Source organism: Sorex fumeus, unplaced genomic scaffold (genome assembly GCF_029834395.1).
Source record: "Sorex fumeus unplaced genomic scaffold, SorFum_2.1 ptg000037l, whole genome shotgun sequence".
Classification (NCBI taxonomy): Eukaryota; Metazoa; Chordata; class Mammalia; order Eulipotyphla; family Soricidae; genus Sorex; species Sorex fumeus.
The window spans coordinates 53,137,675-53,154,168 of NW_026606094.1; the positions used below are offsets into that span (position 1 = coordinate 53,137,675).

A 16,494-nucleotide genomic window follows, 5' to 3' on the forward strand; every position below is an offset into this window, starting at 1 on the left:
ATTTTTTTTTATTAAGAATTGTTTCTGGGAGATAAAGGAGCATGACCAAATGAATGAAGATGAACGGTATTGACAGGAAAGTTGACAGCTGACAGACTGAAGTTGAACTTTGTGATCAGATGACTAGCCCGTACCTGTTACATTATAATCATAGTGGAAGCAGTTTTTGTTCAAGTTGCATGGTTCCTTCTCAACAGTATCAGGGCAGGATCTTCCCTCATCGGCAGGTTGTCTGATAGGAACAGCTGACCTTTGCCGGAAGCTGTTCTGATTACAAGGCTGACAAAGAACAAAAGTTAATATTTAGCCACACTGAGTTAGTATACTTATTAGGGAGCACTGGAGCAGGAGTTAGAACATTTGGGTCACTGGTCAACTCGAACAACCTCATCATACTTCAGTTCTTTTTCTATAAAAGTACAGTGTTAGATGATCTTTGATGTCTCACCTAATTATAAATTACTTAAAAGATGATATGTCAAATACTAATAAACCCATCATGTTACACAAACATGGTCATATTAGTATAGATCACAAAGAAAGCAATTAGAATCTACTCAATATAATCTCTCTAATGTAAAAGAAATTGATCCTATAAAAGAAATTTTAAGGGTGACTTTACATCGTACCTTTTAATGACCTTTATGTTCCTAATACACACGTACATATGCCAGCACACAAGCACAATTTAGGACCTAAAACTCTGGACTTGCCATTCTCCCACTGATGTGGTTTTTCTCTGAAGATAATTTTTGATTTTCAAGACCAGGAACAGTAATTTCAAGTCTCATGCTATGGAATTAGAATAAAAAGCATTTTCATAAAACAATTGATTCCTTATTGCAGTTTAACCTATGTCCAGACTGCAAGCTCTACTTTGCTCCTGCTGTATTGTTTGATTACTAATCAGCACCTTTGATAATGTGCTTTAGGAAAGATAGTAAACGAATTTCTCCTTAAAAAGATAAAACGCTTTGAAACATCCCATATGGTATTTCAGCAAATTAATTCTGCTTAGATGGATTTTCCCCTCTGCTTCTGATGCCATCTTGAAAAAATGTATATTTACAAAGGTACATAGGGGTAAGTCAAATTTTCTATATCACAAGCCAGTTATGTTTAAAATGGCTCTCTTTCCAGGATTTTGTAGAAAAGCACATACTAGCTGTTGGAATTCAGAAGCTTTGTATGATTTGAAACTCAGCTGGCTCACCAGGCCCAAAGAGTTAAGAGATAGTGTGTGTGAAAGAGATTCAGTGACACACAGCTTTTGTCTTCCTACTGCTTTTCTTACCAGGTCTTTTGCATTTTAGTGTTAATACTCCTGCTGCTGTACCTCCACTGTGGAAAAGATTATTTCTACGATTTAAATAAAATGGAATGGGCAAAAGTAAAGGATGACAAGAACTCGATACCATAAAATTACATTTTACTGCTGCTTCATTCTTTTCCTCTTTACCTGGAGGAAGTAATTATTATCACTGTCGTTTTTCACATGCTGTGTATCTATATGCCGAAACAAAGGGACCGCATGCTGGGTTAGAAGGATGGTAGAGGAACATAAAGTTTGCAAAAGGTCTAACTCTTCTAGCCTGAGTTGAAACAGTGCTAACATCAAAGGACCAAGCAATAAAAGGAAGTGACTAAGAAAACACATTGCTTTGGTAGTAACTTTTGTAACCAATTTAAACTGTATTTCTGAGAACTTTGAAGTTTAGTAATAAGCAACTGAGCAAGCTCGATAAATAAATGGTTTATCTCACCAAAGCACATCTAGTCCATGGACCCCATTCAGATATCACACAATCCTCTGGGCATGGTAGTTTGCATTCTCTAGAGCCCAGGGGCATCTCTTCTGGGTCACAGAGATAATCCTCTACTTGGTCAGAAGGTCCATCTGCTGTGTTCTGCATGCACCTATAAGAAAACATACAGAGAAGTGAAGGAACCAGGACAATTGCAACCCTGGTTATTATAATTGGTTATTTTCAGGACATCATCGTGGTGTTAATGGGGGGTGTGGTAGAAATGAATGAATGAGTTTATCCATTAAGATATTAAGTTGATCTCTTTTTCTCATCAATACTTGCACTGTTTCAGTATGATTTAAAAAATCACAGTTGATATGTCCCCTTATAATCTTTCAAAATAACTTCCGTATGTCTTTCTCTGAAGAGAGGATTATTTACACTTAGGTGTTTTGGCTGTAATTTTAAAACATAATGTACTTTTTCTTTGGAAGAAAATGATGGATTTCACAAGGAAGGTGATTTTATATCTAATAGCAGACAAACACTGTAATCTACTTAAGAGGGGAGTTTAATCTTACTTTTGTAAGTAACTGATAAAATTTATTAAAACTTTCCATTTAAAAAGTAACAAGGCCTCCTATCTATTAATAACTTTCTAAAAAAGCCAGAATTGTTAAGAGAATTATAATAGTAATAGCAATAATTTTCTAAATGTGGTTATTTGAATCTTCCTATACTTTGACCTTTATATTATTAGTTTTCTTTTAAAAGAATAAATTCAAATATTTTACTATATATCATTTTGCTGTAAGCAGTTATAAAAGGGCTCTTTACTCATATCTTGAGAATCCAATTAATGTGGTTAGACCAGACCTCAGTTTACAGTTAATAATCTCTCTGGGAACTTTCCAAGTAGAATAAAGTCTTTTCCCCTCATCTATAGCTCAGAGAAGGTCAACCAAATTAATAGGTTTGAGACTAGGACTGTATTGCAGGGGATGAAAAGGAAGTCTTGAGCTCTTAAGCCTCTCAAAACCACTGCAATGTTTTAAAGTGTCAGTTGAATTACAATGCTAATTATACCTGGAATCTTTTTTTTAAAAATTTATTGAATCACCATGAGATTGTTACAAGCTTTCATGTTTGGGTTACAATCACAAATGATCAAACACCCATCCCTCCACCAGTGTACATTCCCTACCACCAATATCCTTAGTATACCCCCTCTTTCCATGGCAGACATGATTCCCCATAATTTCTCTCTACTTTTGGGCATTATGGTTTGCAATACAGACCCTGAATCTTAATTTTTCTCAGGGATTTACCAGCAATAGGGGTATTGCATCTTCACAAACACACTCTTCAGAATCACCTTTCTACTAGATAGTCCTGCTGAACTCAGAGAAATGTTTCCTGAATGCACATGCAAAGATTGGAAAAGTTGTTATTGGTCATGTCTTAATTAAGTGTACAGTAAGGAGAAAACAAAATCCCACCTTTGCTTTATTGTGTACATAGTATAAATATATAAACCAGCAAGTATAAAAAACCACAAAGATATATATTTAACTGATTTCATGGCTTAAATAAAAACTAAATTATAATTTTGGGTGGATATTTTTAATTTTGTAGGAAAATGTTCAACCTCTGGTGGCATTTAAAATGCTTTTTTAAGAAGGCACAGAATAGACAGATATGACTATTCGAAACCCAACAGTTGCATTTGCTGCTACGAATAGACTATATTCATGGCCCACCATGTACAAAAATAAACTTGGAAAATTAGTTATTGATCAAGAATTAAGTATTGATGTTCAGTACTCTAGTTACACACATAAACTTAATTTTCATGGTCCATTTTAGCTCTTGTTACATGGATAATATATCCATTTTAAGAAAATCAGAAGAAATTGTAAGGAATTATATAATTCTATCAGTAAGAGAGACTATTGTATATTTAATATTTTAATATTTTTAATTAACATTTAAAATTAATTAAAGGCAAACTTTATGTACTACTGTACCATTTTATAAAGTATATTTGACTATATCCTTCTGCTATTTTTTCCAAGATAAAAAATTTTGATTGTAATATCTGAATTTCATTATTTTTATATCTACAGTTGCTAAATAAACTACAGTGTTGGCATTTATGTTAGTTATAAATTTTATTGATATTATCTGGCATCGGTGACTTTTTATCATTCTAGAAGTATGATTCTCACCCACGAGTTCTCAGGTAAACAAAGGTTGAAAAACCACTACCTTATAATAAAGAGTAAAGAGTTTTAAGACCAGAGGAAGACACTTCAAATTAATCACTTTCTTCAAATTCTTGGCTTTTCTCCTTTATATAGGAGACAGAATTATACCGTAGTAAATTTGAGCTGCATAAGAAATAAATAGCACAGAAGCAGGTAAGAGGAATATATTGGAACCAAATACCCAGCACAGGTGACAATAAGGGGGGGCTGAACTATCTGTAGGTAACTTTTAAAAAAGATAATTAATTTTCTTTTAAATTATTATGTGCTGAATTCTGAAAAAGAAAATCACAGTAAGAAATATCCTTTTTCATGATCACTCAGGATAGGAAATGTGTGCTGAAAGTAGGTAAAGGAACAAATACGACAACCTCTCAGTATCTGTGTTGTAGATCATAGTGCCCAAAAGGAGAGAGGGAGAAAGAGAAAGCACCTGCGATAGAGTCATAGATGAGACAGAGGCAGGTGGCGGGGGGGGGGGGGGGGGGCGGTGCTGGGGAGAGGGGGTAGTGGCAGGAGGGAAACTGGGGTCATTGGTAGTGGAAAATGACACTGGTGGGGGATGGGTATTAGATCATTGTATGACTGAAACCTGATCACGAACAGCTTTGTAACTATACATCTCATAGTGATTCAATTAAAAAAATTTTTTTTAAATATTCTTTCCTATCTTAGTAAATCACTCCTACCACTGCCTCTGATTTGTTACACCATCTTAAAAGTGAAAGAATCAAATAGAATACATTGAAACCTGCCATCTTACAGACTGTCTATCCTAAAACATCACTTAATTTAATCAGGACATTTTGACCTTAATTTTCAGAGGACAATATTAAGAATGTAGATTACTCAATCAGTAATAAACAGGAACATTATTATGAGATTGGAGATGATAATCAATACTGGCTTCTTTCTCTATTTGCATTAAAGATACTTATTGAAAAAAATAAATCAATACGAAAAGTAAATCTGCTTAGGATATGTTTGAAGATGTTAGAAATATCTATTAAAAGATAGAAGATCTATTAAAGATGAAATATGTATATAGCAGAATAAAATTGAAAGAATAGTAGTTCTTTATAATTTTTAACTAACCAAAAAACCCAATGATATTCATAATATAAAAATATTTTTAAATATAAAGAAGAATATTTTCTTATTTCCTTTTCTATGCATTATCTGCCTTTGTCCCCATCCCAGTTGAAAAGTTTCTCAGAGAAAAAACAACTTGAAAATTCCAACAAGATTTTGGAAAAAAAAAGCTAATCATTTTCACTAAAAGGAGTTATGCATGGTATGCCACAGATTAATGATACTAATCTTAATTTGTTCTACTTTCCTACTGAAACTGATATGAATAAGAAATGATTATTCATGTTGATGAATGATGTTCATGCAATGAGAACAATGAAAGAAAAGTATGATAAAGACGGAATCAAAGTTTGAGAAAAATACAATTCATAGAACTCAAGAATAGATAAGCTGAACTAAAATAATATAATAGATACGCAGCATAATATAAGGAGTTAAAAACAAAAAGTTATCAAGTTCCAAGTTAAATAATGGAAACCATCCAGAAAAATGAACAAAAATAAGAAAACTCCAAGATGACTGACTATGGAGAATCCATGAATGTATGCTTATATGGTCACTACAAAATTTACCATGAAACTTAAATTAACTAGAGAATCACACTGGAAACACTGACAGATAAGGAAGAGAAGGATGAAGAGTGAAGGACACCTCCCCAGGAAGAAAATCCCATGGCAAAGGGACACTCTCCAGTTGGAAAGACATTTCTAAGTTGTGGAATTTTGTTGTAGGGGAAGTGAGTTGTGTCAGATACCCAGAAGCCTAATCCTACAACCCTACACTTCCAATGCTGGAAAGAGGCAAGAAATAGTAGGGTGTAAGTAGGGGTTAGAACTATTGAGTTAGCATTATTTTGATAACCCTTTCATAACCAATTGACCATTTCACAACATAATGTATGCTGCTTATCAAACTTATCATAGTAAAGGAGTCATTAGCAGACAACCATTTTCATAACCTGCCTGGGAGATACCTTACTGGATCTCCATACTTAGTAACAGATCTTGAGGGCAAACTCTTGGCAAAAAATCCATCCACTTCAAGCTAAAAACTGAGTTAACTGTGGGCTGAAGGACACTTCCATAAGCCTATCAAACTAACACATCTGGACCCTAGCCAGCCACCCACATATAACTGCTAACAGTAAAGCAGTATATGGAAAGTCAGAAGATAACAGGATATCAAGTTTTCAGTTGGAGTTTTAGCCATTTATAGGTTTTATGTGTCCTGCCATCATACCATAACTATTTATTAAACAAAAATTCCATCCCTTACCACCTTCAGGTCTTGCCATTCCTACAAAAGATGTCTGCATTTCTATATATTCCAATGTCTTTAGAGAGCTGCAATTTTTGTATTTTGGTCATATATTTTGTATTTTGGCTATTTAGCACTGTAACACTGTCACTGTAATTCGATTGTTCATCAATTTGCTCGAGCGGGCACCAGTAACATCTCCATTGTGAGACTTGTTGTTACTGTTTTTGGCATATCAAATACACCACAGGGAGCTTCTCAGGCTCTGCCTTGCTGATAGGATACTCTAGGTAGCTTGCTGGGCTCTCTGAGAGGGATTGAGGAATTGAACCCGGGTCAGCCGTGTGCAAGGCAAATGCCCTACCCACTGTGCTATCACTCCGCCCATAAAGATATGTCTATGCATGCTGTATAATTTTGGCTATGTATTTTGTATAATTCTAATGAATACTAATGCAATTTAAACTTATTTTATCACAAAAATGGCACTCTCAATTACAATACAAAGACTTCGTCTTATAATGTCTAAGGACTAGGATTCCTATTGATCACCCATATCACATCTTATCTGTTTTTCTATTTGTTCATAACTCGCCAACTACAGTGGTTTTCCACAAAAATTTTAAACCAATTATCTTTTAAGAGAGAGATAGAGAGAGAGTGTGTGTAAGTATTTTACTTTCTTAGAATATTTTTGAAGTATCAAATCTTCATTTCATTATCATTTTTTTGTGCCACTAAACTAAGAAAAGAAAAAATAATCTCAAGTTTGTGAAAATTAAGTAAGAAGAATTGTCACACAATCAGCTATTATGTTCTGGATATTTTTATATTTGTTTTTACTATATATGCCACTCAGCAGTATTAGAAGAAACTGGTATAGGTTAAATGAGTAACAAGAGATGTGAATTTGAATACCAAATGTGCTAATTTACTAAGTGTGTGATCTGGGTAAACTGCTTAGTGTTTCTGAATTTACTCTATACAGTGGCAGTAATAAAACAATTTAATGCGGATTTAGATTCTTTAATGATATTATACACGGGGGTTAATAAGAATCAAACTTTCATTAGATACTACTAAAATTCTGAGAGTGTGAGAGCCACTAAGTTTATAGAAATTGTAGATTTTTAGTAAAGGTAATAGCTATATATCCTTTGAAGACAATGAACGATGGATTTCTGTGGTACTTTGGAGTGACACCATTCGTAGAACTTTCTATGATGATTGAAGTATTACTATTACTTGTGCTGATAGAACAACCATTTACTACCAGTAATGTATCTAGAATGAGTAAACACATGCATTTTAAATTTTAATGAATTTAAATTTCAGGTGAAACACCCACACACAGCTAGTGACAACCCTATTGTACACTGCAGATGCAGACGAACAAATGATCAGTACTGACCAAGTGGTGGTCTTTGGGAAGACTTCTTGGAGATGTGATTGTTCAAAAGTTAGCTGTTCTGATATAAAGGAGAACAAGTTTATGAAAGATTATCATTAGAAATATAAATTTTCCTAAAAGTTATTAGATTGGAAAATCTACTAAATTTACCTTCCAATCAATATGCTACTCTTTCCATACACACAAGAACTTTCGAAGCAAAGCTTATATGAAAAGTTCCGTAGGACAAACTGCTGCATAAAGCAGGACCCCTTTGAGTTTTCCATGAATACAGATGCCTTTCAAAGAAAACCAAAGACAAGCTTATTTGTGATACTGGGGAGGAATGAAAGCTCAGGTCAACACATGTGAAGTGGGCAGTGGTTGCAATTTTACTTCTCTCTATGACATTCAGTTTGGCCTTACCTCACTTTTCGGGTCTGTACGCCCTCTCCACAGTTATCTCGCATGTTCACAAAAGTCACCTTGCACACACTCCATGGTTCTGTGACCCATATGTACTGGTTGCAGTCACTGTGGCAAGGGACGACCTCATATACCTGAAACACACACATACACGGTGGTTTTCAATGATCTCAACTTAGGCAACTCAGTAAGAACGAGTGGGAGCACCACATTAGATAATCATTATTTACTTCCATCCCTTCCTTTATAGGTCAAAATTCTAAGCTTAGAGGGCTCTAGGAACTAGAAGAAATTTTTTAATCATCCCTGTAGTTAAGTGCAGGACTAATTGTATTGTATTTTATTGCTTCTTGTTCACCTTCACCCATGAATCTAAATTGCTGGACCACATTGGATACATGATCTACTTTTCTGTACTGACCCTTACCATAAAATTATAGAATTACAGAATTGCAATTTCCTAGGCCATCTTTCTTGTTCAGTTTTGTCTCTAGTGCCTAGTCTTGTGTGCTCCTATGTTAGTCTCTCATTAGAGACTTGTTGAATAGGTGAATCATTGAATGGATGAATTTAAAAAAATATAACAGCATAGAGAACTTTTAAAAAATAAATACAATTTGGCTTGCTGTCCAAAGAAATATGCATGACAATAAAAATGTATGTTTCAGGCTACCCCATATACAAAGTTAAAAGATAAAAGCATGAATTAAAGCCATCTTAAAGCTAACATCACTAGTGATTTGGAAATAAGGTGTGAAATTGGGTTCAATATCATACTGTGGTAACCCAGAGCCGTTGAGGGTAACATGAGACATAACTAATTCTCTCTCTGGTAACTATTGAAGCTTTTAGCTCCACATTTGAAGGTTGGGCTTGATTCTAGAATTGTCAGAACAATAATCCAATTATGGTCTTTTTTATTGAAAAGAATTGTTAAATAAAAGAAATAGATGGGTGATAATCCACTGCAACAGAGCTGACTGAATCATCAAAGAGCAATATTTTCAAACTATATGATAATCCAGCTCTATCTTCTATTTTGCACACATAACCTATTAGAATATCAATGTTTCTCTTAACTATTTCATTCCAGAATATAGATAGATAGATATAAATTTAAATCTTTTAAAAATCATTATTTTGTGCAAATTTAAGTAGAACATAAACTCAAGTGAATAAATTCTATTTCAAGTAAGAGTTAAAAATATGAATTTGCATTTAGTCTATGATGATAGTCATATGTGATCCCCTTCTCACAGAGTGCTACATTAAAAATGGAACTAGATACTACTGAGTAAAGAACTTCCCTACAAATTGTAGGAATGGAAAATAGAAAGGGTAAAACATGCCATTCTTCCTAATCCTTTGATAGCTTTCACTTGAATCTTCTACAGAGGAGTAAACATAGATCAGTTCAGAGCACCCTCCTGCCACCCAGTTTATTCTCAATTGCGCCTCCCCCTGTCCTCTGGGAGGCACAAGATAAAAAATAAGAGGCGTCATTATCTTTACAAGACTAGTGAAATAGGTTATATTCTTCATTATATTCTCCTCAGGCCCCGATATCAAACTGACAAGCACAGATAGCATGCTGGATGTGTATGTTTGTGTGTGTGTGTGTGTGTGTGTGTGTGTGTGTGTGTGTGTGCATGAGAAGAAACAAAGAAACAAGCAGTACTCTTTTATGAACTATGATGTTTGAATGTTCTTACCTGTGCCTGGAGAAGTTTTCGACAGGAACAAGGAAAACAGAGAGAAACAAAGATAAGCGAAATATTAGAACATTTGATTATAAAAACCCATTGTTTTTTAGGAAACTTTTTAGAATATTTTTCTTAGTTCTTAGGAGGCAAAACATCAACTATTTTGAAGTGGCTTCAAATTAGGATTCACAAATGAGTATTGCATAGCTTACTCAAAGAAATGATTATACAGAGAAAGATGAAGAAATCTTAGGAGACATCAAAATTAAATATCATGGGTAATTGACATATGCCCACAAATATTTTATGATCCAAATTGTACATGAATAGCAATCTTAATCAATATATTTATCTACATTGCTTAGGAATGAGTATCTGATTCCTCAATTGGAAAATGAAGCCTTTGAGACCACTGGAGTCAATGATGATAGATTATTTATTGAGAAATACAGAACTGTTGTAAAAATCTATGGGATTTACAAATTTCAATACTAACATAAAACTACAAATCATTTACTTAATATTGTACTAACATATAAGTTCCTAATTATTGCTTTTGATTTTTTACTTTGTTTAGTTTGGGAGTCCACATCCTGCTGTGCTCAGGTTGTACTCCTGGCTCTATGCTCAGGGATCACTCCTGATAGGCTTGGGGGATTCTATGTGGTGCTGGGGACTAAACCCAAAATGGACACATGCAAAGCAAGAACCTTACCACCCACTGTGCTATCTTTCCAGTACTATTTCTGCTTTTTAATGTAGAGCATTTATATACAAAGTCAAATTCAGGAATATATTGTTTTTTATTTTGGATTTTATTTTTCAGTTAATTTTTGAATACACTATTAATGAGTAAGTAAGTACCCAAATATCACCATCAAACTTTGCATTTGGTTACGTCAGAGAGGAATAGAGAGTTAAAATCATTCCAAAGCAAAGACAACTTGGTAAAATGTCTTAGATCTTCTCATAGCCACTATTAATGAAAATACTAAGGCAAGCACAGTTATTTTGTTGTTGTTTGGGGCCACACCCGGTGGTGCTCAGGGCTTACTCCTGGATCAGGAGAACTCAGGGCTTCTCAAGAATCACTCCCGGCAGTGATTCCAGGCACTGAGTTTGGGTTGGGTGCATGCAAAGCAAATAGCCTATCCAGTGTACGCTCTGGCCCAAACACAGCTTGTTTTAATTTAAGATCTAACTGACTACACACATTTACATAGCCACAAAAGGTCTGAGTATATATTGAACTATATTTAGTACCTTGCAGAAAAACTATTAGTATTAAAACATTTAAAATTATTCCTTTTGAAACATTCAGGGAATATATTTATATTATATAGTAACATTGCACTTGAGTTATCTGTTTCATTAGGGTTGTGGAACTGAATTTTCTGCTTTATTGACAGGATACCTCATTGCCAGTAGATGGCAGCAATGCAATGTAATATTTATTTTCAGTTGTATTTTAGGGCAAATCCTGCAACTTCACTAAGGGAAAAACATCCATATACTTTCAGAGTACTTTCTATGTACACTGAAATTGAATTCTTTATTTTCTTTGTTCTTAATAACTTGATTCAAAATTCCTTTCATTTTCTCTACAGTGTGCTTTCATTGATATGAACTAATTTAGGGTGGGGGGAAAATATGTCTTCTGGTAAGCAGCACTTAATACCCAAGCAGAATGTTTAGAGATTAAAATTACTCAATGTATGTATAACATATTTCTACCTATTTAAGGTATGTTCATACATATAGCTTGGTTCTTATGTTGTGGCTTAAATTTGAATGCACATCTTTAAATCTATATGTGCACCGTAGCAGTGTCCTCTTGTTGATAATTGATTTTTCTTAAGCAGGCACCAGTAACGTCTCACAACAAATTGTGAGGCTTGTTGTTACTGATTTTGGCATACTGAGTACATCACGGGTAGCTTGCCAGGCTCTGCCGCGCGGGCGAGATACTCTCGGTAGCTTGCCGGGCTCTCCGAGAGGGGCAGAGGAATTGAACCCGGGTCAGCCATGTTGGCTGCGTGCAAGGCAAACGCCTTACCCACTGTGCTATCGCTCCAGCCCATCTATGTGTGCATTATGAAATTCATTCTTTATTAATTTACATATGGGCCATATAGTTCATAAATCCCTGTTAGGTGTTCGCAGTATAATGTTAACAACTATTAATACAGCTAACAAAATGTACATCCAAATACAAAGTTCTAAAAAATATTTATTACTGAATAAGTGAAGAATTTCTCTTGTCTTTGAGGGTATATTTATACCTCATTTTTCTTAAAATGCTTTATATTAAATAAATTTAAATGAGTGTGGAGTAGATATTTTCTACTTTTAGATTCCAGACATTATATTTGATTTCCCTTTAAATGCTGGCAATTGAAAATGTCTTTCTGAGAGTCTAGGAGAACTATTAGAAAGATATTTGTCTCAGCATCCAAATTAAAATACAGTTTTTATGAGATTAAACACCTGGACAGTATTACAGAGATATGTTTCATTTTTATTTTCATTGAATTGCATTCTTATGCACATACTAAATCTGAGAATACAGCAATAATATATGTTTTGGGAATTTACTAGGATCATATATTTACTCCTGCATTCTAATGATAAAATGCTTCAAATTTCATCTTCAGAGACTTACTTTCTTCTTCATTTTTGGACAAAATAAAAAGACATCATTATGAATGCAAATAGTAATTTATTATTTTCAGTGGTGTTGAAAATACCTGGTTGACGTGGTCCAGTTTGGGACATGGCCTTCCTCCATTGTATGGCTTTTCACGTAGCCATTTAGACCGAACCTTCACACCACTTCCACAGGACTTACTGCAGCGAGACCAGTTGGACCACTCACTAAGTTTGCAGTCTGAGGGGCAGGGGATGATGCAGGCCTCCTCAATGTAACCTGAATGCAAGAAAATGAGCCAGCAGTCATCTCTACATGTCACTTACCCTCTACCACCTACCACTTCAGCTCATTTAGTAGGTCCAAGTTTGACTTGACAGCAACATGCAAATGCAGAGATGTCTCTGTCGTTAGGGACACAAATTAAACTCTGCAGGAAAATGACACACACGTACAAGCGACTCTGTTAAAATAACAGCTGAACAGCTGCCATATGATCTGTTTAGGATTCACACTCACCATATTTCAAAATTTCTGAGTTTTTGACAGCTCTTGTTTAATTGACAATAACCTGTCTGCTGCCATATAATATCGTTTCCATGCTGCCATTTAAAAAATAACAGTTTTCTATGAAATCTTATCTGTTAACGTCACACAAGTTTGTTTCTAAGTGGATGCAGCATTCTGCTTCAAGAAGACAGACCCTATCAATCAATAATCGAAAGGAATCATTTAATTGAGTGCCTTGTTTCCCCACTTTTGAAAATCAAGTCTAAAGAAGAAAAATAAAGAATCTTTAGTCTTGCTTGAAATTTGTCTCTTAAAGGGCTGTCAATTTTAATGCATATTCACATCTTTCACATTCATTTGATTTGCATGAAGATCTTATAAATGAATTGGGCAGGTATTGATGTGTATATATATGCATTGGGCAGGTATTGATATTGGGAAGATTAAGAAAACATACAGAGAGATGACTGACAAGTGCAAGGTCATATAGTCAGAGTTAAGGATATGTTCCCTGGGCAAACTAGAACTCATTGTACCAACTAATGCAGTCAATTAACTTAATAGTCTAGAGATGATTTGAGGAATGGGAGCATTTTCCTTGAACAGCCCCATATGACCAATCTGACATTTCATGATATCAATTTATCACTATTGTTCTCAAGGTAAATATATAGAAAAGGAAAAATTCCTTTGGTCAAGAGTCAAATACATCATTGTCTTTGTAATACTCTGATATGAAAAGTGTTTTGTCTGGATAGTAGAGAACACTTAACACTTTATATAAACATCAAGGTTTGAGTTTAAAATAATTTCTAATATAAACAATTCATACTGGGGAACTCTAAGTAGATTTTAAAAATTATTGAGATATACCTTCACTGCTGGTGGGAATGGCGACTTGTTCATCCCTTTTGGAAAACAGTATGGCCAATTCTCAAAAAATTAGAAATTGAGCTCTCATTTGACCCAGCAATACCACTCCTGGGAATATAACCCAGGAGGCAAAAAAGTACAGTCAAAATGACATCTGCACTTGTATGTTCATTGCGGCACTGTTCACAATAGCCAAAATCTGGAAAAAATCCGAGTGCCGAGAACTGGCTAAAGAAACTTTGGTGCATCTACACAATGGAATACTATGCAGCTGTTAGAAAAGATGAAGTCATGAAATTTTCATACAAGTGGTTATACATGTAAAGTATCATGCTAAGTGAAAAGAGTCAAAAAGAGAGAGACAGACATAGAAAGACTGCACTCATTTGGGGAATGTGAGGTAAAAGCATGGGAGACAAACACCCAAGAATAGTTGAGATAAGTACCAGGAGGTCTGCTCCACAGTTTGGAAGCTGGAAATACATGCTGGGGGAAAAGGCAGCTCAGATAGTGAAGGGAAGACCAATTAAAGGGTGTTTGGAGGATTCGCTCGGGATGTGAGGTGTGTGCTGAAAGTAGACTATAGACTGAACACGATGGCCACTCAATATCTCTATTGCAAACCACAACACCCTAAAGGAAAGAGAGAGCAAAGGGGAATGCCTTGCCATAGAGGCGGGGGTGGGAGTGGGGGGGATGGGACTGGGGGTGGGTGAAAGGGCTACTGGGATCATTGGTGGTGGAGAATGGGCACTGGTGGAGGGATGGATACTTGATCATTGTATAACTGAAACACAAACATGAAAGTTTATAAGTCTACAACTGTACCTCATGGTGTTTCACTAATAAAAAAAATTATTGATATATAATCCACATACCATAAAAGTCAAAAAGTCAGTCAATACTATAAATTTGATATATTTACTGAGTTGCTCACTTATTCTCACTACCCAGTTTTAGACCATATTTGTGACCTTAGGGCTGTAGTGATAGCACAGTGGTAGGGCATTTGCTTTGCACGCAGCCAGCCAGGCCGAGCCGGGTTCGATTCCTCCGCCCCTCTCAGAGAACCTGGCAAGCCACCGAGAGTATTCAATATGCCAAACACAGTAACTAGAAGTCTCACAATGGAGACATGACTGGGCCCGCTCGAGCAAATAAATGAACAACGGGAGGACAGTAACAGTGACAGTTGTGACCTTAGACAGAAGTTCTCTACCTTAATATCTTCTCCCTTTCCTGGAGAGCCAGGCCGATCAGAAAGCATGGCAAGCTACCAAGTGTATCCTGCACAGCAGAGCCTGGCAAGCTCCCTGTGGTGTATTCGATATGCCCAACACAGTAACAACAATGGGTCCCATTCCCCTGACCCTGAAAGAGCCTCCAATACAGCAGTGTTGGGAAAGATGAGTAAGGAGAGCCTGCTAAAATCTCAGGGCTGGGATGAATGGAGACGTTACTGCACCCGCTCAAGTAAATCGATGAACAACAGGATTACAGTGATATCTTCTCCTTTATCTTCCATTCACTTGTAACAATCTGCTTTCTGTTGCTAAGAATGAACTAATACAGGACATTTTATAAAATGAAATCAAACATCATGTGGTCTTTGGTATTGACTTCATTCACTTATTAGATTTCAAGACTCACCTATGCTACAATATTTGTTAGCAATTCATCTAAAATCATTGAATAGCAGCATATGACATGGATATATCATATATTGTTTATCTGTTAATCAATAGATAAATATTTTAGTTATTCTCCATTATCATAATATGAACAATGCTGCAGAAAATATTTGCATACATGTTTTTGTGAACACTTCTTCAATTTTTTTAGGTTTATACTGGGTGTGGAATTCCTGGGACCTATAGTTGCTTTTTATAATTTTGAATAAGTTCCAAACTGTTTTCCAAAGTGCCTATACTATTTTATAATACCATTAGCAAGGCCTGAGTGTTTCCATTTTGTTATTTGTCAGAACTTGCTATTATCTTGTTTGTTTGACTGTCCTTTAAATTGTAAATACTTTAAGTAAATAAAATCCCCCCACGCCCTCCACTGGGGTTGTTTTTGCTTTGATGCCATATTTAGAAAATAATTACTTGATTCCAGGATATAAAGATTTACACTTAATCTTGATTCAAGTAACTTTTATAGATTTTTTTCTTACTTTTGGATATATATTTATTTTAAAATAATTTTTATGTGATAAGAGGCAACTTTATTGTTTTGTATGTGATTTAAATAGTTATCCGTGATTCATTTATGGCAAAAGCTATTCTTTCTTCATAAATTGTTTGTGCCATAAAAGTTAATGTCTGGACTATAGAATAATTCTATTGATCTCTGTGTCTAGCCTTATGCAGTACCATACTGTCTTTTTTTTATCAGTTATTAGTTACTTTGCAGTATTCTTTGATATTTGAGAATGTAAGTCTCCCTGCTTTGTTATTTTCAAGATAATATTTACTTCTATGGTCTCTTTGCATTTCCATTTGCAATTCAGCATCAGTGTGTCAATTTATGCAAAAAATTACAGCATAGAATTTGAATAGCAGGGGTTTCAAAAAGGTAT

At 35.0% G+C, this 16,494-nt stretch overlaps 1 protein-coding gene across 2 annotated transcripts in view; it reads right to left on the bottom strand.

Annotated features, from left to right (window-relative positions):
- THSD7A (thrombospondin type 1 domain containing 7A) overlaps positions 1-16,494 on the bottom strand; it is a 486,579-nt gene that overhangs the window by 29,294 nt on the left and 440,791 nt on the right. For both annotated transcript variants that reach the window (XM_056118708.1, XM_056118707.1), the window contains exons 14-17: positions 12,631-12,809; positions 8,181-8,314; positions 1,764-1,917; positions 135-279 (exon numbers count right to left, since the gene is read on the bottom strand). In XM_056118708.1, the coding sequence (XP_055974683.1) occupies positions 135-279; positions 1,764-1,917; positions 8,181-8,314; positions 12,631-12,809 (612 nt within the window). The remainder of the gene's footprint in view (positions 1-134; positions 280-1,763; positions 1,918-8,180; positions 8,315-12,630; positions 12,810-16,494) is intronic.